This window comes from Delphinus delphis, chromosome 3 (genome assembly GCF_949987515.2).
Source record: "Delphinus delphis chromosome 3, mDelDel1.2, whole genome shotgun sequence".
Classification (NCBI taxonomy): Eukaryota; Metazoa; Chordata; class Mammalia; order Artiodactyla; family Delphinidae; genus Delphinus; species Delphinus delphis.
The window spans coordinates 15,178,894-15,205,412 of NC_082685.1; the positions used below are offsets into that span (position 1 = coordinate 15,178,894).

The 26,519-nt window shown below is 59.4% G+C and overlaps 1 protein-coding gene across 5 annotated transcripts; it reads left to right on the top strand.

The window, feature by feature from the left end:
* Positions 1 to 281: 281 nt before the first annotated feature.
* On the top strand, positions 282 to 25,806 carry WIZ (WIZ zinc finger). 5 transcript variants are annotated; one of them, XM_060008142.1, is made up of 13 exons: positions 282 to 419; positions 1,856 to 2,119; positions 7,121 to 7,193; positions 8,803 to 10,934; positions 12,076 to 12,399; positions 16,656 to 16,826; positions 17,765 to 18,268; positions 19,321 to 19,719; positions 20,298 to 20,849; positions 21,946 to 22,473; positions 22,670 to 23,089; positions 23,384 to 23,579; positions 24,630 to 25,806. In XM_060008142.1, the coding sequence occupies exons 2-13, from the start codon at positions 1,915 to 1,917 to the stop codon at positions 24,787 to 24,789; spliced, it is 5,664 nt and encodes a 1,887-aa protein (XP_059864125.1). In that variant the 5' UTR covers positions 282 to 419; positions 1,856 to 1,914; the 3' UTR covers positions 24,790 to 25,806. The 5 variants fall into 5 exon arrangements, with proteins under 5 accessions (XP_059864125.1, XP_059864122.1, XP_069396660.1 ...); XM_060008139.1 differs by lacking the exons at positions 7,121 to 7,193; positions 8,803 to 10,934; positions 16,656 to 16,826; XM_069540559.1 differs by lacking the exons at positions 7,121 to 7,193; positions 8,803 to 10,934; positions 16,656 to 16,826; positions 19,321 to 19,719.
* Positions 25,807 to 26,519: the final 713 nt, after the last annotated feature.

Below are 26,519 nucleotides of genomic sequence, written 5' to 3' on the forward strand. Positions count from 1 at the left end.
TTGAGGGCAGGAGGACAAGAATGTTGTCATGGTAACAGAGCCTCTCCCTGGACTCTCAGGCCGCGCGGGCCCTTTAAGGGCCACCCGACTGGCCACTCCCAACATGGCGGCGCGGCTGCTAGCTGCCCCCCCACCGAGGTGGATTAGGCGGGGGTGGGGGGGGAGGGAGTGCCCTCGGACCTCCCCATCATGGCGGCGCGGCGGGGCTGTCGCACTGAGGTCACGGCGGCGCGCCGGGGGGGCGGGGCGGCGGGGGGAGCGATTTAAAGGGACAATGTCCCCCGAGCGGTGGAGGCGGCGGCGGCTGCGGAGGCCGCGACACCGGCACCGGGAGCGGCGAGGACCGTAGCGGCAGCGACGGCCGCACCAAAGAAGGGAGCTCCGAGCCCCGGCGCCCAGCCGGCGGCGCCGCCTCCCCGGTGAGGCCCGGCCCGGCCTGGGGAGCCCGCGGGCGGGGCGGAGCCGGCACGGGGAGGGGGAGGCCCGGGCCGGGCAGGGCCAGGCGGGACCCCCCGGGGCGGGGGGCGGGGGCGGGGCCTGCAGGGGCGGGGCCTTGTCGGGGGCGGGGCCGCACAGGTTGTGGGGAGGAGCGGGGGTCTTGGGGCAGGTGTCCCCCCTACCTCGGCGCGTCCCGCGGGGTCTCCCGCCCCGAGGTGCACGGGCGGAGGGCGCATCTCCCGGACCCTGGCGCCCCGAGGGGTGCGCTGGCGCGGCGCCGCCACCACCCCTGCGACCCCCGGGGGTGTCCAGGAGGGAGCCCTCCTCCCCACGCTGCCAAAGTGCTCCGAAGTTGCGGTCCCGCCCGTTCCCCGAGGGCAGTGCCCACCCGGTGGGCACCCGCAAGTGCTTCCTTGGGGCCTGGGCAGGGACCCCCCACCACAACGGCCAGTCCACGGACGGGCCCCCTGGGAGCCTCCAGGCCCCCGAGGGCAGCGCCTGCAGCCAGGCCTGGAGCCCCGGCCCCGCCCCGGTTGCCTGGGCTCGGCCTCCCACCATCTCCCTGGGGAGGGCGCCTCATTCCTGCCCTTCACTTTCCGCCGTTACCTTGAAGGTATTTATAGGTGGAGAAGACAGCCCCCACCCCCACAGCCTCCCCAGGGTCCTCATTTCTGGACCAGGAGCCCCATCCTTCCCTTTTGCCCTCAGACTAAAGAGATCTTGGGAGGGTGGGATGAAGGAACCCAGGCTGGGTATGCATGAGGGGTAATGTTGGGGTGAAGCGAGGGGGTTTAATGCTGGGGTCACTTGAGGCTGAGTGTGAGGGTGAAGGGGTTAATGCTGGAGAATCCTAAGGTTGTGTGTGGAAGGAGGATTGGAGTGTGGGAAAAGTGCAGGGGTAACTGATACAGGCAACAGAAGCAAGAAAAGTGCAGGGGTAATGATGGGGGGGGACCTGAGACAGTGTATAGGATCAGAGTGTAGAAGTGGCCGGGATTCGGGATTCGAGCTGAGGCATGCGCACAGGATATGCACGTGCATGGAAGTGAGGGCACAATTGGGGAAAGTGCAGCAGTGTATGAATGAAGGGAGCCATCTAGAAGTGATAGGATTAGTGCTGCAAGAAAACAAGGTGGCTGAGTGTGCATGTTGTAAAATGGGGTAAACTGAGGCAGTGCAGGATCTGTGTAAAGAGAGGAGTCATGGATGGGGAGACTGAGGCATGCTGAGGTTAGGGACCTTTGGGATACAATGTGTGAGGATAGGGCCTCAGTACCATGTACTTGCTCACCTGTGCTGGGAGGTAAACTGAGGCACTGAGCTGCAAGGGTGAGGACTAGGGCTTCAAGGAAGGAGAAACTGAGGTAGACTGCGTGCCTTTCCTACCTCCCCTAAGCACCTGTCTCTCTGCCCCCAGACCTACAATGCCTCACTGAGCCAGGCGGGCAGCTGAGTGGAGCCAAGCAGAGAGCATCTATGGATGGGCCACCGGCAGGCGGCCTGGCCGCCCCGGATCGTCCTCGAGGCCCCGAGAGACTGCCTGGCCCAGCGCCGAGGGAGGACATCGAAGGTGGGGCTGAGGTTGCTGAGGGGGAAGGTTGCATCTTCCAGTCCACCCATTACTTGCCTGTCACCAAGGAAGGCCCTCGAGACATTCTGGATGGCAGAGGTGGCATTTCCGGTAAGAGGGTGGGCCCTGTGGCCCTGGGGGAGCATCCAGCCAGGTCCCCGAGGCTCCGGGAGGGCCAAGTCAACCAGCCCGGCAGGGGCGGAGTTGGAATTCTGATTCTGCCTGGGTTCAGAGCCTCTGCATTATGCTTAGTTTCCCATTTTACAGTTGTGAAAACAGAGGTCCTGGGAGCTAATGACCTGACCAAGGCCCCCCAGTGGGTGACAAGGAGCTGGGACTTGACTCAGGTCTGCCTGGCTTCCTTCTCTGAGCGTACTAATTGGGTCCAGGTGCCCAGCTTAGCACCCCTAGCTCCCCTCCCTGAGCCCACTTGTTCCCTATGGGCATACCCCATTCCCATCAGTCTATCCCAGTTCCCTCTTGCTGCACTGTCTTGGTGAGTCCTGCTCCTGAGCCATTGGTCCCAAACAGCTTATGCCCTCTAGTGGTTAGGGAGAGACTGGGTAGTCAGGGATGACAGCCACCCCTTTATGCCTCGGTTTCCCAGCAAAAGGGAATCTCACACTGTCCCCACCTCAAGATTTGTTATTCCTTCATTGAATACTCAGCAACTACTATGTGCCAGGCTCTGTTCTAGGTGCTGGAGATACAGCTGTAAACAAAAGTGGCAAAAGTTTCTGCCCTCAGGGACCTGCCATTCTAGTAGGGGAGACAGACAACAAGCAACTGTAAAAATAACATACGGGCAGGTAGTGACAGGTGCTGTGAAGGTATTAAACAGAGTGCCAGGATCATGCCTGGGGAACCTGGGAAAGCCTCCCTGAAGGGGTAGAATTTGAGTGGAGCATGGAATGAATGGTGGGAAGGGCAAGCCAGGGAGAGGGAACAGCAGGTGCAAAGGCCCTGTGGTGAGGAGGAGCCTGGCATGTTCAAGGGCCAGGCAGGAGCCTGGTGTAGGTGAAGAGTGGTGAGTGCAGTACAGGCTGATGTACTACATGCCTCCCTTCATCTCCTTGGCCTGCTCTAAAGGCCTTGGTTTCCAGGAATCTCCAAGCACTCTGTCAGGGGTTTCCTACACACCAAGCCCTTTATGTGATCATCTCATGTCATTCTCAAAAAAACCCTTTGGGGTAGCCTCGGTTATTATTATCCCATGTTAGAGATGGAGAAACTCAGACCCCATCTGAGGTGTCAAGTAAGTTGCCCAAGGGCCCACAGCTAGGCAGTAACCTGACAGCCCTCGTCCTTAAAACCACCACCCTGTGTCAGGGCATCCTTGACCTGCCCCAGTTCACCTTGGCAATGCTCATGACACTCAGATATTTACAGAGCACCGCCTAAGGGTCACTGGTGCACAGCGACCAAGTGTACACACCATCCCCGCCCCCACTGGACCCTGCCATCTGGGGTCAGACAGACAGAGCAGCCACCAGGTGCTAGGACACAGTCACTGAGGTTGCAATGGGCGAAGCCCAAGCTGGGGGACACCCAGGAGTCCTGGATGAGGAACATTGAGTCAGACAAAGAGGCAGGAGACATCTAGGCAGGGGGCTCCACACATGCAATGGCGTGGAGGTGACTGGTGGTACCTGAAGGGGATGAGGGGGTGAGACCCCTGCTCAGAGAACCTTAGCAATCCCCTCCTCCAAACCATTAGTAACTCAGGCCCAAAGAGAGGCAGGACCGTGTCCCAGGTCATGCGGCTGGCCAAGACAGGCCCAGGACTTTGACTTTGTGGGAGCCCTGCGGAACAGGCTCTGGGTCCTGGGGCCCTCTCTGAGTCTGGTTCTGAGAAACTGGGCGCTCTGCTGTACCTGGCAGAGGTCCCAGGTCTGGAGAGAAGAAGGTAGGTAGGTGGGTAGGTATGTCCTCACTCCCCCTGGGGAATCATCCAGGGTCCAGTGCATGTGCCTGGGGAGGAGGGGAATGTGGCTGCTGAGGGGGGTGAGGTCCACCCTTACCGGTGTCCCTGAGCACATGGGTCATGGGGCAAGGGTGGCTTGACTTGGAGTAGGGTCGCGGCCTGGAAGCTGGAGGAGGGCCTGGGCGTCGGACACAGTGTCTCCCCCCGCTGCCCTCTCAGCCCGTTCCACCCCGCCTTCCCTGAAGCAGGCACCTGCCCTAGGAGTCTTGTGATGCCTATTAATAGGAACAGCCTCTGGGGCTGCTGTTCCATGCAGAAGCCTGGGCCCTCCCTCATGCCCACCTAGTCCTTGGAGCCCCTCAAGAGCACCCCTGGAGTGGCTACCTCCAAACTCCACCTAGACACGGATGAATCCCCTGCCTTCTCTGTCCTCCGTTATGGCTGTTGGCCTGGAGCTCCTACAGCCTCCCTGCAGCCCCTCACCCACAGTCAGGCCTCTCTGGTTGGCCTCCTGGGTGCACCCAAAGCTTGTGGGGCTGAGATGGTCCGCATGGATTGCTGAAGAGTCTGGCGCATGCCTGGCATTGGGACCAGGGGGCTAGGGGATGAACAACGCGTCATTTCTGCCCTCGTGGGGCCCCAGGCTGAGGAGGAAATCAGAGCATGGAGTGAGTGGGCCTGAGGCTCCCGGTCAAGCCTCCAGCTTCCAACCTGGGACATGTCTCAGCCAGCCCTGAACCCCGCCCCGGGCACACCCATCTCCCTTCCTTCCCTCCACCGCCGACTCTCTGGATCGAGCATTTACTCTGTGATCTTCCTTGGCATCGGTCACTGGCCCTTCGAGACTGGGGCCGTAGCTGTTCCCATTATATTGAGGAGGAAACAGGCTTGGAGCGGGAAAGGCATGCCCTTCAGGTTCCCTCTTGGGCTGGAACTGGATCTGTCTGACTCCAATGTCTAGATTCTTGGCCACTCTGCCAAGCTGCCTGGCTTGGGGTTCAAGCTGCTCACGGACACGCTCTTCATTTTCAGTCTCTCATTTTCAAAGCCCCTCGGGGACCCCAAATGGCAGGAGCCAATGAGGGCCCCTCGGCATGGCCACTGCCGGGGGCTGCATCCAAGGTGCCTTGTCTGGACCCCCACCGGCTGTGGAGGCCTCTGGATGAGCCCCCAGCCCCCAAGTGTCTCGGACACGGGGCCCTGCTGGGTCTGCTTCCTCCAAAGTTGCTGCCACTAAAAATAGGAGCTTCACTGGAGCCGCTCAAACAAAGAGGCCAATACGGCCCCCTGGCTCGTGGAATTCTTAGACAACGGCAATCGCAGAATCATCGAATCTGGGACACTCGGAATCTCAGGAGCTTGGGGTCCCAGAATCTCAGAATCAGGACACCCGGACCCTCAGACTTGCACCTCTAGCCTGTGCTGGGGCTCGTTGCCTGTGAAATGGTTGCCCTCTCCTGAGAACTCATGTCTGTGATTCTTGTGTTCTCAAGAGACCCATTTCTTGGGGTCTCACTCCCTTAGCTGGTCCAGGCCTTGATTTCCCAATCCTCCCACCCTCTGCAACGCTCCACCCACTCCATCCTCCCACCCTGACACCAGCCCTTTCATCCGAGCACACTCCGACCTGGCCCTGCTCCCCATCAGTCTACCCCAGAGCTTCTCAAATGGAGGCGATTCTGCCCCAAGGGACACTTTGGCAATGTCTGAGGACATTTTTGGTTGTCATGACTGCAGGGCCAAGGGTCAGGGCGGGGGGTGGCTACTGGCATCTGGGGGTGAGGCCAGGGATGCTACTGAACATCCTACAATACACAGCGTGCCCCCCACCACAGAGAATGATTTGGCCCCAAATGTGAGTAGCACCAAGGTTGAGAAACTGTTCTAGATGATGCAAATTTCTGTATCCCCATCACCACCTTCACCTTCCAGAGGCCACATGACAGTCACAACCCTTCTCTCAGACTCAGCAGAAAGACCCCTGGCAGTGTCACAACTTGCTGACCCCTACCCTCTACCCTCAACAGCTCTTAATTTTTTGGCCTCTGACAGTCAGCTCTCAATTTCCTGGGCAAATTGGACAGTAGGGGATTTGAAAAAGTACAAACCCCGGCACTAGCCCTCTTTCTGGACCATCCTCAAATTGAAGCTAATCCAGCAATCGCATCTGTTGGGCTCTGGATGGGGCACAAGTTCCCCCAGTGTGTTAACCTTGGCCCACGCAATTGGCCTGTGCCCCGATTGGCATGCTCGCCTGCGGCAGGCGGGTGCGGCAGGCAGAGGAGGCACAGGCCAGGATTCCTGTGGTCGCTCCAGGCATTGGCTCCACAGGCGGATAATGGAGAGTTGGCTCTATCTGTGTGAGGGTTCCTAGGAGGGCATGTGATTCTACCATGTAGGCCTGGAAGGGGTTCTGGGAGGCAGGAGGCAGGGACGGGCCCTCTGCAGCTCAGACTAGAGGGCTCCTCACTCTTCATCTGGCGAGTATTGGTTGAGCACCTGCCGTGTGCCGGGCACTGAGGTGCTGCAGTGAATGAGGCCCTGGGGTGGGGGTGGGGCAGCTTATGTGCTAGCAGGGGACACAGGCAATTTCAGAGAGTGCTAAGAAAAAAAAAAAAAACAGGTAATGAGAGAGAAAATCGTAGGGGCTCAGTTTAGCAGGTGGCCAGGGAAGGGCTCTCCAGGCAGAGGGAATAGCTGGTGCAAAGGCCCTGAGGTCAGAAAGAGTTAGGTGGGTTTGAGGCTTCACGAGGAGTCTGGGCAGAGTGAGTGAGGGGTAAGGAGGAGAGGGAGGTGAGGCTGGAAAGACCTGCAGAGGTCTGACCTCACAGGGCCTTGTAGGTGGTGGTCGGGAATCTGGCTTTTATTGTAGGTATGATGAGAAGCCAGGTGAGATTTTACCAGGGTGTGACTTAAACAAAAATCACCCTGGCTGCCAGATGGGGGCAAAGAGAGAAGGGTTGAAGGCAGCAAGCCCTGGTGGTCCCCTAGGAAAGCAAAGGGGACTCCTCCAAAGAAACCCCTTTCAAGGCTCAGGAGTACAGAGGCCAAAGGCCTCTCAGGGGAGAGGAGTGGGGAGCCGGTCGGGCCCTTCCGAGGTGCCCGGCAGGGCTTCCAGAGCTGGGGTGCTGTGAAGGGCCCCAGCCAGGGGGACCCCAGCCCCTCAGGGTCTCCCCTCTCTGTTGCAGACGGGCAGCCCCATCCTGGCCTCAGCGAAGCCCTCCCCCGTGCCACCTCCGCCACCCATCGGATCAGCAGCTGGTGAGTGCCACGCTGGCCCTGACCTCAGGGAGGGCAGGGGGGCAAGCAGGACATGCCTAGGCCTGAGAGAAGCCCCCAAGAGTGAGAAGGGGATAGGAGGGAATCTGGAGGCCAGGCAGGAGGAGGTGGCTCCCTGCAGGCAAGCCCCTGGGCATTTGTAGGGGGTGGAGGGAGGATTGGGATTAACACAGACAGTCAACTCTCATTATCCCTGCCAAGAGCAGGGCCAGTGGGCCAGGAGCCTGGAGGTTGGACCCTTGGAGTCCTGTCTCTGCCAGGTGATCCTTAGAATAATGTTCGGCTTCTCTGAGTCTCAGTTTCCTCATCGGTAAATGGAGTCCCTAAGATACATCTCACAACCTCACCTCGAGGACCCAAGGGACGTTGGGTAGGAGCAGGAATTGACAGCAATGCTGATGGCAGCAGCCTTTTATTAAATGGCTTGGGGGTGCTAATATGTAATAACATCCACATTGGGATTAATAATAGCTCTCAGTTATTTAGCGCTTGCTGCGTACTAGGCCCTCAGCGCAGGTTTACCCACTGAGTCTTTGCCATAACCCTGGGGGGAATGGTCCCATTAACATTGCATGTCACTGATGGGGCTTAGAGAGGTAACCCTGTGATTTCCGCTCAGCCTCTCAGTGGAACCTGTTTCCGCATCTGTTCCGTGGGTGTGATCCACAGCCCCTTGTGGAGGCAAGATCTTGAAAATGAGGGGGATTGATCAGGAACAGTCATAATAAGAACCCACAGTGGTCATGGGCTTACTGGGAATCAGGCAGCAGGCCAAGTGAAGCGTTTCCCAGCCTTGAGTTGTGTCATCCTCACCCTACACTTCATGGGGTCAAGGTCCCCATTTGAATAAGCACCTGCAGTGTGTTAGGTTTTCTTTGATTATGGGTATGAGAAGGTTCCCTTAGTCATTGCATAAGGGCACAGAAGCTCCTGGTTCTTGGGACTCATCCCCATTTTTAGGATTGGAAAACTGAGGCTCAGTGAGGTTGCCTTACCTCCCCTCTCCTCCAAAGGAGGTCAGGGTCACTGGGGCCACAGGCTGAGCAGGGACTTTGCACCTCTCCTGACTCTGCCCTTCTAGGAGGGGAGATGCAGGGAGGAAGGTAAATTTGCTTGAGTTGTTTATGCTGCAGAGTTTCACCAAATTTGCTGGAAAGATGAGGCTAAACAAACTAGATCACCCCGATTTGGGGAGGACCAAGACAAAAAAGCAGCCTGAAGCATAGGTCGGAGCCTTGGACCCTCCCAGGGGACGGATGAGAGTTGACTGTGCCACCAGACTTGGGGACACTACTTGTGATCCCCGCTGTGGTCTCTGCACACTCCCCCCCCCACCACATGCAGCGGGGCTGGGCTACGTACACAGGTGTTCCCTGGGAGCTAAATCCGGCGTTTGACCCAACGGCCCTGGAAGGGTCCACATGTACTCCCTCTACCTCCCGACCCGCACCCCAACACGCAAGCCCCTCTGAGGCAGCCCTCAGGCTGGGTCTCTGGAGCCTGTCTCAGACTGCCTGGGACCCCCTCCCTTGCCCAAGGAAGGGAAACTGAGGCCCACAGCTAACCTGTCCCCATTGGCACTTCCTTGCAGCTGCTGGGATGGAGGCAGCCTGGACTTCCAGCCGGGCTCCCCACCACCCCATCCCCTGGGCCACTTCCCTGGCCCCCCCGATGGCCGGGGGCCCTGGGAGCACCCCATGGTTCAGGAGGCCGGGGAGGGCATCCCATCTGAGCGGAGGTTCGAGGACTCGGTCATTATAAGAACCGTGAAGCCCCACGCTGAGCTCGAGGGCTCTAGAAGGTTCTTGTACCATCAGGGTGAATCAAAGCTCTTGGAGAAGGTCCCCCGGGGCCGCCCCAGGTTCGACTGGCTCCAAGACCCAGAAGAACAGGCCCCACTCCAGGATGCAGCGCTGCACCTGGACCTGCCGCCCCAGCTGCCACCCCTCACCTCCTTCCGGACGGTGCTCGTGCCGGTAGAAGATACCACTAAGACGTTGGATGTGCCAGTGGTGGGCACCGGAGAACACCTGGCAGACCTGGAGGGCCTGGCCCAGCCGTCCGAGTGGAGCCTGCCCAGGTCGGCCTCAGAGGTGGCCACACAGACCTGGACGGTGAACTCAGAGGCATCTGTGGAGCGGCTGCAGCCACTGCTCGCCCCCGTCCGGACGAGGCCCTATCTGTGTGAACTGCTGGAGGAAGTGGCCGAGGGGGTGGCCAGCCCAGACGAGGATGAGGACGACGAGCCAGCCGTGTTCCCGTGCATCGAGTGCAGCATCTACTTCAAGCAGAAGGAGCACCTTCTGGAGCACATGAGCCAGCACCGCCGAGCCCCGGGCCAAGAGCCCCCCGCCGAGTTGGCCCCCCTGGCCTGTGGCGAGTGTGGCTGGGCCTTCGCTGACCCTGGCGCCCTTGAGCAGCACCGGCAGCTGCACCAGGCCTCCCGGGAGAAGATTATCGAGGAGATCCAGAAGCTGAAGCAGGTCCCAGGCGACGAGGGCCGGGAGGCACGGCTGCAGTGCCCCAAGTGCGTCTTTGGCACCAATTCCTCCAAGGCCTTTGTGCAGCATGCCAAGCTGCACATGCGTGAGCCACAAGGCCAGGCTGCAAAGGAGCCCTTCGGGGGCGGCAGCAGGGCTGGCAGCCCAAGCCCCGATGCCACCTCCCTCACCTATCAACCCTACGGAGATTCCTTGGGCCTCAGTGCCTGCGTTTTCTGTGGCTTCCCCGCGCCCAGCGAGAGCCTGCTCAGGGAGCACGTGAGGCTTGTGCATGCCAACTGGGAGGAGGATGGTGAGGCTTTTGAGGAGGACCCTGCCAGCCGGCCCGGCACCAGCCAGGATGCTTATGCCCGATTCTCTGATGCCACTGACTACTTTGGCAAAGCTGAGCCGCTCTTGGCCCCCATGTGGCAGGGGAACCCTGCTGGATACGACCCCAGCCTGTCCTTTGGCCCTGGCTGCCAGCAGCTGGGCATGAGGGATTGCCCACTGTTAAAGCCACTCCCACATGGCTCGAGCCAGAGGCCTCAGGGAAGGCCAGCCTTTCCCTCGTCACTAGCATCTGCCCCCTACTCCTTACAGGCCAGTAGAAGCAAGAGTGCTGTCCACCCACAGGGGCTCTCAGCCCAACTGGGGGACCAGAGGCACCCTTGGAGCGAAGAGGACGAGGAGGAGGACATACTGCTGGCCTCGGAAATGGACTTTTCCCCCGAAAATGGGGTCTTTGCATCGTCAGCCACCCCCGGCCTCATCCCGCAGTCAGCCCTGGAGCTCAAGCGGACATTCCGAGAAGCCCTGCAGACAGCTGAAGCCTCAGGGGCACAGCAGCAGCAACTCTGTGGGATGGTGCCGGTCGTTCTGGTGGCGAAGCTCGGGCCGCAAGTCATGGCTGCGGCAGCCAGGGCCCCCCCGAGGCTGCAGCCTGAGGAGCTGGGGCTGGGGGGTGGCCACCCCCTGGACTTCCTGCTCCTGGACACACCACTGGGTGGCCCTCTGGGGCTGGACACATTCCTGGATGGGGACCCAGCAGAGGCACTGAAGCATGAGGAGCGGAAATGCCCCTACTGCCCAGATCGCTTCCACAATGGCATCGGCTTGGCCAACCACGTTCGGGGCCACCTGAACCGCGTGGGCGTCAGCTACAACGTGCGGCATTTCATCTCCGCCGAGGAGGTGAAGGCTATCGAGCGCAGGTTCTCCTTCCAGAAGAAGAAGAAAAAAGGTAGGGCAGCTTCACTCCGGCACCCACCTCCCTCCAACACCTGGGAGATGCACAGCTGGGCAGCTGAGTTCTGAACCAACCAACCCTCACTCTAAATCCTCCCGTAGTGCCAAGCAGGGTGAAGTCAGGGCCTCCCCTCTCAGAAGACCTGGGAGCTGAGGCAAAGGTCACCACATTGGAGGAGGTGCGGGGACACCCCAATGCCCTGGCCCTTCCAACAGCTGGAAGAAGGAGTATGGGCAGGGAAGTCAGCCCCAGGCACGGAATTTCATTGATTCCTTCATTCAACAAATATTTATTGAGTTAGGTCCCCTCTGTTCTGGGCACTTGGGAACACAACAGTGAACGGAACAGCAGTCCCTGCCCTCCTGGAGTGCACAGCCCAGTAACAGGAGTGGTGGGACCCTGGCTGACTTTAGAACCCCTTGGGCTGCCTGTGGTGTATGCAGATTCCCAGGCACCAAGGTTCTGATTTCAGGGGTCTGTCTCCAACACCAGTGCCCTGGGTGGTTCTGATGCTGGCAGACATGGAGCCTACGTGGGGAGGTGCTGGTATGGTGTTTGAGAGTGTGTGTGTATGGGCACTGTGGGGAAGGGGCAGGGGACAGACAGCCACAAAACCAGGCAGTTACAATGTTAAGTGACCAGGGCTGTGATGGGGGAAGCTCGGGGAACCAGGAGTTTGGGGAAGCCAAGAGAAGCTCCCTGACTCTGCCTGGGGGATCCAAGCAGACTCCCAGAGGAAGGTGTCCCATCCATTTGTCCATTTCTTCATTCAGCAAAGATGTAATTTATAACACTGGGGTGTATAGATAGGAGCTCTAGACGAAAGAGGGTATTAATCAAATACCCAAACTGACCCAAATGATTGCAAATCCACCCTGGAGAAGTATTTCTGAAGGTGGGGTCCCTGATGCTTTGAGCTATGCAAGGGGAGAAAATGGAAGGTCAAGAAGAGAAGACTTCTTGGAGTGAGCTATACAGGCAGGAGCATGAACAGCAAAGGACGAGGGAGGCATCCAGGGTGAGGAACGGCACTGTGTGATCCGCTGAGGATGAGCAGCCCCGGGAACGGGGAAAGCTGGGGCTGTCCCCACCCCCACCCCCAGCCAGGCAGTCCATGTCCTCTCTCTCTCTGCAGTGGCTAACTTCGACCCAAGCACCTTCAGCCTGATGCGCTGTGACTTCTGCGGGGCCGGCTTTGACACTCGTGCCGGCCTCTCCAGCCACGCCCGGGCCCACCTGCGTGACTTTGGTATCACCAACTGGGAGCTCACTGTCTCACCCATCAACATCCTGCAAGAGCTGCTGGCCACCTCAGCTGCTGAGCGGCCCCCCAGCCCCCTGTGTCGTGAACCTGGGGTGCCGCCTAGTGGCTTCCTGACCTCCCGCCGGCCCCGCTTACCTCTTACAGTGCCCTTCCCACCCACCTGGGCTGAGGACCCTGGGCCAGCCTACGGAGATGGTAAGGGGAGAAGGGGCAGGTAGGGCCAGAGCCCTGACCCTTCCCAGGGGCCCGGAGGGATGGAGGAGTGGGAGGGGGCAGCCACTCTGCTTTCCTGGAAGTGTTTCAAGTCACTTTACAAAGTAGGTCAACAACTGTCCTGCCACTTAGGGGTCATTGCTGTTTTACTCAGGGGCTGGGCCAGGGCTCCTTCTAGATCCAGTTCCTGCCTGCCCTGCCTGACAGTGATTTTAACATAGGCTTATTGAGCTCTTTACTAGGAGCCAGATCCTGTCCTAAGCACTTCACAAAAGTGGACTCATTTACATCCTCACAACAATCCTTCTTTTTTTTTTTTTTTTCTCACAACAATCCTTTAAAGGCAGGTGTTATTATCCCCATTTTACAGATTTGGAAACTGAGGCCCAGAGAGTTCAATTAACATGCCTGAGGTCATACAGCTGAAAGCATGTGGAGCTGGGATTTGAAAGCCCAGGAAGCGTAGGCTCCAGAATCCTTTCTGTTAATGATATCTTTTATCTAGCACGGCACTGTCTGGTGGAACTTTCTGAGATGATGGAAATCTCTCTAGACAACGGTACTGTTCTACAGGGTCACCAGTGGCCACATATGGCTTCTGAGCACTTGAAATGCAGCTAGTACAAGGTTAATGGTGATCCAGTTGGACAGTGCGGATCAGGAGTCTACATTCTAGATTTTCAATGGTGCCTACTGTGTCCCGCAGCATTGATAACCCCTCCCGTAAATGAGTGCTTGCTGTGTATCAGGGTTTCATCTCACACCTGAAAACAATTCTGTGGAGCTGAGGATTGTTGTGTTCCTGTTTTATGGATGAGGAAACTGGGGGTCCTCTGCTTTGCCACAGCCACAAAGCAGCAGAGCTAGACTTATGCACACCATGTTCGGTGGTCTCTCCAGTGTAGGATGGCTTGGGAAATCCAGAAGTAATATTTTGGTGAAGGAGCCTGGGGCTGGACACCGTGGAGGCAGTGGAAAGGTGAAGGACCCAGCCTTACAAAGCCTGACTTTGTGGGAGACTTTATTGAACCTCAAAGCAGAAAACTCAGCAGTGAAGAGACGGTGGGCTCTGAGGAATGGAGAAGGTGCCTGAACAAGGGAATTGTCCAGGGGCTGCCTGGGGCTGAGGCTTTCATCTCTGTTTCTCCTACCTGGAGTTTCCAGGGTCCTACCTAGTTCTGTACTCTGGGCTTTGCTGGACCCATCCACAAGCCTCCTTACCAGTGAAGGGCACTTGAGGGTCTGCAAAGGGAAGAGGGGGGCTATCAAAGCCCCCTCTCCTCTTTGGAGAAGGAGGAGATTTGATGGTGGATAGTGGACAGAGAGAGGATAGTTGTTGGTTGAGGTCACACTTCGGGGAGAGGCAGAGTGGGGATGTGACCTCAGGCTTCTTGCCTTTGTGAAGGCTATCCCCTAGGCATTCAGCTCACATACCTGGCTAGGTTTGTGGTGTTTCAGTGGTGGCTAGGAGGTGCAGCTTGCTCTGAAGATGGCTGGGGAGCACAGGAAGCAGTCTGTAGTCTCCAGCACTGCCCCCTTCTTTCTCTGTCACTCCAGCAGAGGCCTGAATGTCAAGCTTACGCCCTTTACCCGGCACCTGGGCCAGGCACCCCAAGAATGGCAGCCTGCATCCAGCAGCCAGGTTCAGCTCTGGCTAAGCTGTTTCCACCAGAAGACCAATGTACCAGCCCCTAGTTAGTGCTGAGGGAACTGGCCAAGTCAGTAAGACGTAGGAGTCAGCCTGGTACTGCACTGGCCCTGTACATGGGGGGAAGCTATGATCAGTCTTTCAGTGAACACGCTGGGGGTGAGGGCATTAAGGAGTGGTTGAGAAGATCCCGGAAACCTTGCCTGAGGAAAGATGTCCAGGATTAGGGCTCGGTCTGGGCACCGACCCTGCAAAGTGGCTATCCTTAGAAGCCTCTCCCATGCCTCCCTAAGCTGGCGGTAGGGAGCCGTGGCCAGTTTGGGGGCGGGGCAACGGTCAGATGCTGGCTCCACCCAGCTGTCAAATAACAGCTGGGGGCAATCCGTTTAGTTTTAGGGAGGGAGAAGCGGGTTGTGCTTGAAATGTGGTGCCGTTCTTGTGGGGAGTTCCGCAGGATTGCCGGACAGCGCCGTCGGGGGACAGTTGGACACCAGGATGGTGTCGGGGGGATCCTCCTAGTTGGGGATCAGGTGTCTTCCAGGATTCCCGAGCCAGAGGGGAGACTTGCAAGGAAGGGAATGGAACAGGGTCCCGGGGCAGGTCCTAGCTCCGCCCGTCGGGCTCTAGGAGCCTGGATGCTGTTCAGGCGGATGCGTGTGGCCGGAGGATTCCTATAGTAGTTTTAGGGATGTCCGGGGTGGGGAAAGAGTGTCCCGGTCCGCCGAGACCTGGGCTGGGGCAGCAGTTGGCAGCCGCTCGTAGCAATGCGTGCGTGTGTCCGCAAGCTCCCCTCCAGCCTGGCGGGGACAAGGGTTTCGTTCGCTGTGCTCGACGCTCGGCCGGCCGCCCTGGGCGCGCCCCTAGGGATGGGGCGGAGCGGAGCGGACTCCGCGGCGGCGGCGCTCGGCGCTCGGCTGCTCCCGCCTGGGGCGGCCGCTCCGCGTGCGCCGGAGCCAAGATGGCCGCCTCCACCGCCCAGTGCCGAGTGACAAAAGCGGAGAGCAAGGCGGCGGCGGGGCCGCGCGCGGGGGGCGCCCGGGAGCGCGCGCCCGCGGGGGCGCCCCCGCTGGGCCCCCAGAGCCCGGGCCCCGCGGCTCTCCCCGCGCCGCCGCCGCCGCCGCCGCCCCCACCCCCGCCGCCGCCGCTGCCGCCGCGGGACGGGCCCAAGGCCGAGCCGGAGCCGGGGCCCGGGCCCGCGCCCGCGCCGGGTAAGAGCCCGCGCCGGGGAGGGTGCGGGGAGGGCAGAGTTGGCGCCCCGCTCGCCCCCTGCCGCCGCCGCCGCCGCCGCCCCGACGCCCGCCATCCAGTCTCCGGGACTTCCCCTCCCCCCAGGCCCTCCAGTCGCGGGGACCCCGGGCCTCCCGTCGCGGCTCGCAGGGTCCCGGGCTTCAGAAACACTCTCTGCCGTCACTTCGCGGAACCCTCACCCCATCTGACAGATGCCCCCTGAACCCTTTGGAGCCTCTGGATCGTCTCTTAACACAGTCCCTGTACCTCCCGCGCGGAAACCCACTCCAAGTCACTTCAGCCTTGACAAGGGCCCTGCCCCATCTGACAGACGCGCCCACTCCACCCGGAGGCTTTGACAAAGTCCTCGGCGTCCCGTGCCCCGGTGCATCCCCCGACCACCTACGTCTCCTTGCCTCTGTAGGAGTCAAACTGAGTCAGGGACCTGCCTGCCTGCCCTCCTATTAACAACACTGAGCACCTTCAGGGTCCCGTCTGACACACAGTTCCTTCATTCTCAGCGCTCTCTCCATGCTCTGAATGCTAAACCCGGGACTCAGGAGGCTTCTCAAGTCCCTTTTTCTGCAAAATTAGACCCTGAAAACTCACCTTTGACTGTCTGTCCTCCTATACGCCTCACCCGGAGAAGCTTCCTGGCCTGATGGATGCCTCAGAGACTTCCTATAAAGTTCTGTGATTCCTATTCTCTCTGTCCCCAGTAAGGTCCTCTGCTGGTCCAGGATCCTAGTTCTTACCTTACCCCACCTAGGGCTTAGCTTGTGATAAGACCACCCCAGGATCCCCAGTTGTCTCTGCAACCCCAGCCCCAGCTGTCTTGTCTGGTGGAGATTCCCCACAAGTTCCCTGGAGCCTTCTTCATGTCCTGAGCTCCCTGCCTCTGCATTGCCTCTCTGGCCTCTGACCCTGGCCTTGTCTTACTGAATTCCCCTTCTGACTGCCACCTACCCGCCCCCAAGACTGATAGATGCTTCCCTCCACAGAGAGGAGCCCAGAGAGATCTCTCTGCCCAGAGAGATATTTTCTCTGAGATCTGCTAAGGTGGGAGTCTTGGCTCAGACTAGCACTGCGTCCCCTGACCTGTCCGTGTTCTGGTAGGTGGAAGCCATTCCTAGTCTCTGCTGTCAGTTGGCAGCCTTGACATCCCTGCGTCATATTGGTGCTCGGGGTTATGGACGGAGCCTCAGCTTTCATGGGGTGAGCTGCATTCCAAAGTGAGAGCAGGCACCAAAGATGAGGAAGAAGGCTCCCACCACCACCACCAATGTACCCCTGGCCCTCAGTCCTTACAGGGGTAGACAGCCCACACCTTGCCTGGGCTGAGCCTGTCTTCCCAACCTCACAGGCTTGGGTTCTGAGGAAAACGCAATGGTGGCCATGGACTTGGGCTCCCCCCTGCTCCCCAAGAAGAGCCTGCCTGTCCCTGGGCCCCTGGAGCAGGTGGCCAATCGGCTGAGCAGCAAAGTGGCTGCAGAGGTTCCTCATGGCAGTAAGCAGGAGCTGCCAGACCTTAAGGGTGAGTGGCGCAGGAGGCAAGGGTGCCGGCCAGGCTGGTCACACTCACAGGGAGCTCTTGGGCCTGGTAGTTAATGTGGGGCCCGGGAGTTAATGTGGGGCCCCAGGTTGGCCACAGCTTTCTCTCTGGCCTCTCATGGCACCAAGGAGACACCCAGCTATCTTCTCTCTTGAGCTTTTGCTGTCACAGGCATGCATGGCCTTGAGCCCTGGTCAAGGGAGGGGCATCCGGAGAAGCAGTGGGCATGTTCATCCAGAGCTCACACCCAGACCCAGTTCATTTGCTGACTTTGATTGCTGATAGCTATGTGATCTTCTGCATGAAACTGCCTTGTTTGTCCATTGATTCTCAGGTCATTATTGAGTAATGACAGGCACTGTGCTGGACCCTAGGGATGTGAGAGATGCAAAACAGACCTGGCTCTTGTCCTTGGGAGTCACTGAAGTTGGGGAGCAGGGAGGCAGAGAAGCAGATAGGCAGGGATAAGGGCTCTGCAAAAGAGGGTGCAGGCAGGGCACCACAGAGACCACGGCTGAGGCCTCCAGCCTAGCGTTTGGGGCATGAATTAAGCTGCAGATGGTGGCTAGGCCTTAGCTTTCGTCTGGCAGGTCAGCATCTGTGTGAAAACCTGCTGCCAGGGCACCCTGGTACGTTAGAGATCCGAAAGGCGTTCCACTGGCTGAACCACAGAAGCGCTCAGCTCCTGCTGTGTGCCTTTGGGCACAACGCTTCCCCTCTCTGAGACTCAGTTTCCTTATTTGCAAACTGAACAGGCTAATTCCTGCCTCATTAGGGTCATTTTAAGGGTGGGAGGTGTTGACAGAAGCAAAACACTTGCAAGAGCCTGGGTGAGTGGGGCCCCAAGGGGAGGAGAAGTGGGAGAACAGAGATTGTGCAGCCTCACAGCTAGCTCTCCTGGCCTCTATCTCACCTTCCAGCCCAGAGCCTGACCACCTGCGAGGTCTGTGGTGCCTGCTTTGAGACACGCAAGGGCCTGTCCAGCCACGCGCGCTCCCACCTGCGGCAGCTTGGGGTGGCTGAGTCGGAGAGCAGCGGTGCCCCCATCGACCTCCTCTACGAGCTCGTGAAGCAGAAGGGCCTGCCCGACACACCCCTTGGGCTGCCCCCGGGCCTGACTAAGAAGTCCAGCTCGCCGAAGGAAATGGTTGCTGGAGCCCCACGACCCGGCCTGCTCGCCCTGGCCAAGCCCCTCGATGCCCCTGCTGTCAACAAGGCCATCAAGTCACCTCCCGGCTTCTCGGCCAAGGGCCTGGCCCACCCGCCCAGCTCCCCACTGCTCAAGAAGGCATCACTGGCCCTGGCGGGCTCCCCTACCCCCAAGAATCCTGAGGACAAGAGCCCCCAGCTGTCCCTGAGCCCCCGGCCGGCCTCCCCAAAGGCACAGTGGCCCCAGTCTGAGGACGAGGGGCCCCTGAACCTCAGTGAGTGCGGGTCCTGGGAGCCGAGGGAGGTCCTGGCGCTGGGAGGGGCAGGGCCTCAGGTTGGGCTGCAGGGCTTAGGGTGGGGGCAATGGGGACTGCAGCGCCTGTGTCCTGAGTCGACTGGGCCAGTGTGTTAATCAAGGTGCTGCGTCTCCTGTTGGGCCAGCCATGCTGCATATTATCTGTCTCCCATTTCACTTCGATTTTCTAACCCCTGGAAGCCTGGCTGTGGCTACTGAGTCTGCCAGGGTCATCCTCACCACTTAGGGGCAGCTTTTGGCTTTCTCTGGGCCTGAGGGTTGGGGCAGTGAAGGTAACCAGGGCTCCCGTGGGGCACCTTGGGTCCTGCAGGTAGACAAGTGGTCCACCTGACAGGAGGTCCCATGGTTGGCCCTGCCTTCACATCCTCCTGCTCCTGGTGTCCTTTGCAGAGGTGCCTCTGTGCCCAGGGATGGAGCTGTGCCTCCTGGGCTGCCTGTGGGCATGGCAAAGAAACTCCCAGGCGTGAGCAGGTTTAACAAGGGCATCCCTTAGGAAGTTAGGCCTTCCCACACATTTGTGGTCATGAGAGTCTGGGGGTGAGCCTAGGGTCTGGCACCCTGCCCAACAGGGCACCCCAGTTGCACCTCACATTCCGATGAAGCTGCTTCCACTGTCTGCTGTGCTTCCAGGAGCAGCGTTCTGAGCAGGTGTGCCCTTGGCTGTATGATGCCCAGCAGCCTGTGGGCCCCTGCTTTGGACCCGCCCCACACCCTGCACAGCTCCATAGCTGAGGTCCCTGGGAAGAAGGCTTGGAAGCATCAGACTGTGCCATTGGAATTTGGCCACTGCCTCTGTACTGCACATCCTTACGCTCTCTACACTCACCTTGATGCCAGAGGGCTAGGCACAGAACAGGACTTTCTGCTTCCCAAAACCTCTTAAATCTGTGGCACGAGTCTTGGACCTCCAGCAGCCTGGGCAGCCGAGAATCACACCAGGCCCTCCCGCCTCAGTCCCCCAGGGCCGGCCAAGGTGGCGGCCGTGAACCCCCCTGTGTTTTGTCTCCGCAGCTTTAGATAGTGACGGGGGCAGAGAGCTGGACTGCCAGCTGTGCGGTGCCTGGTTTGAGACCCGCAAGGGCCTGTCCAGCCACGCCCGCGCCCACCTGCGCCACCTGGGCGTCAGCGACCCGGACGCCAAGGGATCCCCCATAGACGTGCTCCACGGGCTCATCAGGAGGGACGGCGTCCAGATCCGCCTCCCACCCGGGCGTGGCACCCTGGCCCTGCTGGGGCGGCCTCCTCCCGCCTCTGCGGCCCTCTCCTTGCTCCCCCCCCCACCGCCGGCCACGAAGGCCAAGCTGAAGGCCGAGGGTATGGCCAGCCCCTGGGGGAAGCAGGACCTCTCAGCCGCCGCAGCCGCTGGCATTTTCTGGGCCTCTGATGTGGAGCCGTCTCCTCTCAACCTCTGTAGGTTCTCGCTTCAGCCGCCCCCTCCTCCCTGCGGGCCCTGGAGCCCCTCCCAGGGTGGGGGTCACAGCCCCATCCCTACTCCCTCCCTGCTGGGGCAGGGAGTGGACAGGGGCCCTTAGCAGTGGACCGGTTCTGCCCAGAGATCTTGTCGGCAGTCGGCTGCTAGGCCTTCTCTCTTGGCCTTTGACCTCCATGACTGAGACTTTCCCTGAGAATGAAGGCCAAGGGTGGGGTGCTGCCTTTTGGTGTGGAAGGTGCCCATGGTTGCCCCTGGTCTGGATGGCAGGGCTACCACTTCCTGCCCCCATCCTCGTTAGGACCCGCAGAGCCGTCGAGTCTTGGTTCTGTCCTTTTCTGCCAGGACCAAGGGCCCATGCGCTCTCTAGAGCCTCCCTGTGCTCCTGCCGGGTGTCTGGCCCCCCCGCCCTGCTCCTCAGTTCCCTCACTTGCACTTGCCCTCCACCACCACCCCAGCCCCTGGACGTGCTGCTGTCCACGCCCAGCCGACCAGGAGACCCACAGGTGACTGTGCTAACAGTGCCCACGGTGCTAACTGCCCCTTTCTCCTGCTGCAGCTTCAGGCCCAGAGCCGGCACGTGACATCCGCTGCGAGTTCTGTGGCGAGTTCTTCGAGAACCGAAAGGGCCTGTCGAGCCATGCACGCTCGCACCTGCGGCAGATGGGCGTGACCGAGTGGTACGTCAACGGCTCACCCATCGACACGCTGCGGGAGATCCTCAAGAGACGGACCCAATCCCGGCCTGGTGGACACCCCAACCCGTCAGGGCCTAGCCCAAAAGCCCTGGCCAAGGTGGTGGGCAGCGGAGGTCCTGGCAGCTCACTGGAAGCCCGCAGCCCCGCGGACCTTCATCTCTCACCCCTGGCCAAGAAGTTGCCACCGCCACCAGGCAGCCCCCTGGGCCACTCACCGACTGCCTCTTCTCCTCCCACGGCCCGGAAGATGTTCCCAGGCCTCTCCTCACCCTCCCTGCCCAAGAAGCTGAAGCCTGAACAAATGCGGGTGGAGATCAAGCGGGAGATGCTGCCGGGGGCCCTTCATGGGGAGCCGCACCCATCCGAGGGTCCCTGGGTGGCACCTCGGGAAGACATGACCCCCTTGAACCTGTGTAAGTGTGACCCTGGGGCAGGACAGGGAGAACAGTCTTCCCCCACACTTCCCTCGGGGATACCCAGAACACCCAGGGTTGCAATGGAAGGGAAGTACACAGGTCCAAAGGACAAGGGGCTAGCTGTGTGTTCCTGCTATGCAGACCCCCAACTGAGCTGCTTCTTGATTATTCTTCATTCCTGTGAGGGCGGCAGAATTGTGTCATTAGGCAATGGCAAAAAGATTTTATCTCTGTACCATCTTTAATCCATTGGTAGTGGCTACCATCCAGATTCCTAGGGATCAATTGGTGATGGCTGCCATGGGCAAGAGTATATGAGTATTGGAAATGGGTGTCTTTCTCATATTCCTGGTCACTAAGTGCTTGACATTTGGAGTTCAAGTTAAGGTCTCGGCTGCTCCAGAGTCTAGCAGTATATGACCTTGGGCAGTTGCCTCTTTTGGAAGATGGAGATCAGCATGGTCCCAACTCTGTAACAGGGTTTTTTTAAGTGGTGTAAAGCACTTAGCTTTAACGCTTAAAGCTCTGTATGCAGTAGCTGTAACATCCCTATTATAACAAGCAAGTGCACTTCCCTCTCAAACTGTCACTTAGCTGCTGTGTGCCGAGCAGGTGAGGATGGCCCAGGCCTCTGCCTTAGTGCTCACATGCATTTCACGTCTGCTTTGTACCACGTGCTTTGAATTGCTCCCGCTTTAGGGTCCCACCGCCCCAGTAACACAGGGAGGTGGTTTCCATCTCCATTTTGCAGAGGAGGAAACTGAGACTCAGGGCAAGTGGCTTGCCCAGCATCGCACAGGGGGTCACAGCCAAGCTTGCGTCTGAGCCCAGGATCCAGGGAGTGCTTGTTCCTTGATGCTTCACAATGTCATAGGGAGTCATCATGAAGGCAGCTAGAATTTGAGGTTACAGAACAAGCAGAAGGGCTGGATGATGTACACAAGGGCCTCTGGAGGCAGATGAAGGAGCGGGTCATTCAGGTCTGGGGCTGCATGGATGGGACAGCAGGGCACTTAACACTGACCTTGAGCTTGGAGGCTTCCTGCCAACAGCCACCACCTCCTTCTCCTCCCCCTGCCCCGACCCCCTGCAGCGTCCCGGGCAGAGCCAGTACGTGACATCCGCTGTGAGTTCTGTGGCGAGTTCTTCGAGAACCGAAAGGGCCTGTCGAGCCATGCACGCTCGCACCTGCGGCAGATGGGTGTGACCGAGTGGTCTGTCAACGGCTCACCCATCGACACGCTGCGGGAGATCCTCAAGAAGAAATCCAAACCATGCCTCATCAAGAAGGAGCCGCCGGCCGGAGACCTGGCCCCTGCCTTGGCTGAGGACGGGCCCCTCACGGTGGCCCCTGGGCCCATGCAGGCCCCTTTGCCGCTGGCGCCAATGGCTGGCCGGCCAGGCAAACCAGGAGCTGGGCCAGCCCAGGTTCCCCGCGAGCTCAGCCTGGCACCCATCACTGGTGCCAAGCCTTCAGCCACCAGCTACCTGGGCTCAGTGGCAGCCAAGCGGCCCCTGCAGGAGGACCGCCTCCTCCCAGCAGAGGTTAAGGCCAAGACCTACATCCAGACTGAACTGCCCTTCAAGGCAAAGACCCTCCATGAGAAGACCTCCCACTCCTGTAAGCAGTGGTTGGCAGGGTCCTGGGAGGGCATCTGCCAGGGCCTGTAGGGCTGGGCAATGCCGTGCACACACTTATCCCCAGTGGGGGTCAAGGCCCCAGTGGGAGGCGGGACTGGCTCCCGACCTGGGCAGCGCCTTCTGGGTACCCTTGCTCCCTTTGGGCTGGGGCTCAGCAGCACCCCCTCTGCCTGCAGCCACTGAGGCCTGCTGCGAGCTGTGTGGCCTTTACTTCGAAAACCGCAAGGCCCTGGCCAGTCATGCACGGGCGCACCTGCGGCAGTTCGGCGTGACCGAGTGGTGTGTGAACGGCTCACCCATCGAGACACTGAGTGAGTGGATCAAGCACCGGCCCCAGAAGGTGGGCGCCTACCGCAGCTACATCCAGGGCGGCCGTCCCTTCACCAAGAAGTTTCGCAGTGCCGGCCATGGCCGCGATGGCGACAAGCGGCCGCCCCTGGGGCTGGCACCCGGGGGCCTGGCCGTGGTGGGCCGCAGTGCCGGGTGTGAGCCAGGGCTCGAGGCTGGCCGGGCAGCTGACAGTGGTGAGCGGCCTCTGGCAGCCAGCCCGCCAGGCACTATGAAGGCTGAGGAGCACCAACGGCAGAACATCAACAGTGAGTGCTGGTGGAGGAGGGTCATGTGCTGCCACCTACTGGGGTTCCCCTGGATGCCCCCTGGGTTCTCTGCTGTGCATCTGCCCTTAAGTCGCTTTCCCAGTTTGCCCTCCCGTTCAGTCATCCATCCTTCATCCCACCTGTCCCGAGGTCCAGGAGGTGTCCAGTCATCTGTTGTCCTGACTTAAAATTCCCCACAGCATTTGCCCCTTGCTCGCTGAAGGCAGGAACTTCCTCAGGGGACTTGCCCTCTGGCTCATCTCCTGTCCCTCTCCCCACCTTTCCCCGCCTCAGAATTTGAGCGCCGACAAGCCCGCCCTCCAGATTCCTCTGCGGCCCGGGGTGGTGAGGAGGCCAATGACCTGCACCAGAAGCTGGAGGAGGTGCGGCAGCCTCCGCCCCGGGTCCGGCCAGTCCCCTCCCTGGTGCCCCGGCCCCCCCAGACATCACTCGTCAAGTTCGTTGGCAACATCTACACCCTCAAGTGCAGGTATGCAGCCCGCAGGGGAGGGAGGGAGAGAGACTACCCGCCCGGGGCTTGGCCCTCCAGAGCCTCTGAACAGGACTTGGGCTGGTGGAGGCAGGAGATGTAGCCTCAAGGACTGCCCTGGGCTGTGGCTGGACCCAGGTTAAGGGCTCCTCACAGACAGCAGCACCACAGAGCATCAGGCTGAGACCTTGAGCTTTATAGTCAACAAGACCTGAGTTCAGTTGCCAGCTCTGACCCCAGCTTAGTGACCATGAGCAAGGATTTCCTGCTGCGTGCCTCAATATTTCCACCTATAAAACGGGGTTGATAACAGACCTACCTAATAGATTTGTTATGAGGGTTAAAAGAGTTGAGTATAAAGCATTCGAACTGTGCCTGGCGCATGGTAAGCACTTGGCAAGTATTTGCCGGATTAAGAAAAAAATAGGTCTCAGTTCATTCTTACCAAAGTCCATGTGTACATCAGAGGCCAGGAAACAGAGTCTGAGATGTGATGTGCCTGCCTCAGGCCACACAGGCCAAGTCAGAGGTAGGATTGGAACCTAAGTCTCGGAGCCATGAGCTTGGGTTCTGGGCCCCTATGCTGTGAGGCCTCCCTTGGGGCCGAGAGGATGAGGAGCTAGTGAGTTGGATGGGTAGGAGTTAGTGCCCAACCCCCTTTCCCTGGCTCCCATCATTCTCTCCTGGGGCCTGGTGGGGTCAGATCTGCTTCTCTATGTCCTCTCCCATTTCAGAGCACATGCTTCAGTCAGCTGGCAAAGGTGCTTGGGAAGCTGGATGGCCCATACCCAGTCCCTGAGCCAGCAGACTGCCCTGAGCATAGAGACAGGGGTCTCCAGGGGACCCTACCATGACCCCATGGTGGGTAGAGGTAGCTGTACATGGGAGAACATCTAGCTTCTGGGTCCCCCTTCTGTCAAATCCTGGGCTTACTTTGTTGACTCTGAGTAGCAGTAGGTGTGCCTGATGCTCAGGGTGTGGCCAGGGCTATGCTTCCACCTCTCCTCACTGCAGTGGCCACTTCTCCTTCTCTCTGTTCCCCCCCTACAGGTTCTGTGAAGTGGAATTCCAGGGGCCCCTCTCCATCCAGGAGGAGTGGGTGCGGCACTTACAGCGGCACATCCTGGAGATGAATTTCTCCAAAGCGGACCCTCCGCCCGAGGAGCCCCAGGCCCCACAGGCACAGACAGCGGCAGCAGAGGCGCCCTAACACAAAAGCATTCCAGATCCCCTCTCGTGCCACCTCTATCTCCTCTTCCTCCGCAGTCTCCTCCTCCCTCTCCTCCCTCTTTCTTTTCCGTTTCCAAAGGAGCAAGCCAAAACCTCAAACCGGCACCTTTCAGGAGCCGGGCACACTACATCCGGGGCACTGGAAGCCAGCTAGCCATGCTTCCCCCAGCCTGAGGACTCTGGGGCCACACACAGGGCATCTTCCTTCAGCCCACACCCACCTGCCCACCCAGTTCAGCAGGGGCAGCGGCCAGGTCTCTGGTGGCAGCCATTCTGTTCACAAGGGAGGAAGGCCAGCGTTCTCCCACGTCTAACAGCCAGGCAGGCTATGTTTGCCATCCGTGGCCACTTGCAAAGACCCCAAGGACCCCTGTCCTGGTTCCCTCTTGCCCCTATGAATATCCTCTCACACACACACACGCACGCACGCATGCACGCACGCACTCAACGTACCTCGTGAGACCCGGGAATCTGCCCCAGCCCTCCAGTTCCCGGGTCGAACGACAACCACATCATGCCACGGTGCTTGCTCAGGGGAAGCCACACTCCCTCTGTGGCCCGCTGCTGGGGCCTGGGAGCCCCCCCACTGAGCCCACAATGCCACGGAAATCCTTGTTGGCCACCCCCACAAGAGGGGCCTTCCCAGCTGGGAAGAGCTCAGAGCTGACAGCTGCCTCCTGCCATGTCAAGGCCCCCAGAGCCTTGGGGGCTCCAGGGCCTGGGAGGGGGTGGGGGTGGGACTCTCCTTCCCCACCCTCACTCCCCTCCCTCTTTTCACTGTTGCTTTCTATGTATAGCTCCCTAGACCTTTCCACTTTTTTAAAACCGCATTTTGTGTAGAGAATAAGGAACGTGGATCTTTTTATTTTGCAGTCCTGGGCCAGCTAGAAACCGGGAGCTGATTGACCTTTTAACTTTTTTCAGTGGCCACATTTTGGTTATCGATGTACCTAGAAGTATGTAAATTAGATTAAATTTCTCTTCTGGAAACACCCCAGGGCAGGCAGCCAGCGTGTGTTTTTCTGTCGAGTGGACAGGCTGGCATTGTCTGTCTGGCAGCCAGGGCTGGGATCGAGCCACCTCCGCCAAAAGCCCCTGGAAGCCCTGGGTTTTCCTGTTGGCCACCAAGCCCACCAGACCTTTCTGGGGATGAGCCCAAGTTCCCAGCTGTTGGCGCTCGATGGCATGGCTGGTGTGGATGCTCTGGCCAGCTGGTGAAGCGGCTCCTGTGAGCTGAGGAGAGGAACCAGGACTCTGGGCAGCTGGTCTGGGAAGGGAGCCAGGATTGAGAAGTGATTGAGGCCTGAAGGGCTCTCTGAGGGCAGGAGCTGTCCAGTGAGGGTGTGGGGGACTCGTTGGGGGAGGGTGAAGTGCACAGCTGCTGGGACTGGCCTGCCTTCAAGACATGTGACTTGTCTGGAGACACATACACCCTGAACCTGACTAACATGAGGGGAAAAAGAGAGCTGCTGGCTCCTTTTCGTTGTTATTTATTTTCTCGTTCTGCAAATGTTTATTGAACATTTCTGAGATTTTAAGAGATTTTGTTGGCTGCTCCTTCTTGTTTATTGCATGTGGTTTCTCAGCTCATCATTTTCGCTTAAACAGCCAAGGGCTAGAAAGTAGAAATGACCTCATGGGGCAGAGGCCTCCTCCACCCCCAACCCTACTATCCTGGGTCCCCCACCATGCCCCTGGCTGGGAAGGAGG

Coding starts and splice junctions, on each gene's coding strand:
- WIZ (XM_060008142.1), top strand. CDS start 1,915: ATGGATGGGCCACCGGCAGGCGGCCTGGCCGCCCCGGATCGTCCTCGA. Junction 10,935..12,075: donor CCAGAAGAAGAAGAAAAAAG/GTAGGGCAGCTT, acceptor CTCTCTCTGCAG/TGGCTAACTTCGACCCAAGC. Junction 18,269..19,320: donor CGAGGGGCCCCTGAACCTCA/GTGAGTGCGGGT, acceptor TTGTCTCCGCAG/CTTTAGATAGTGACGGGGGC.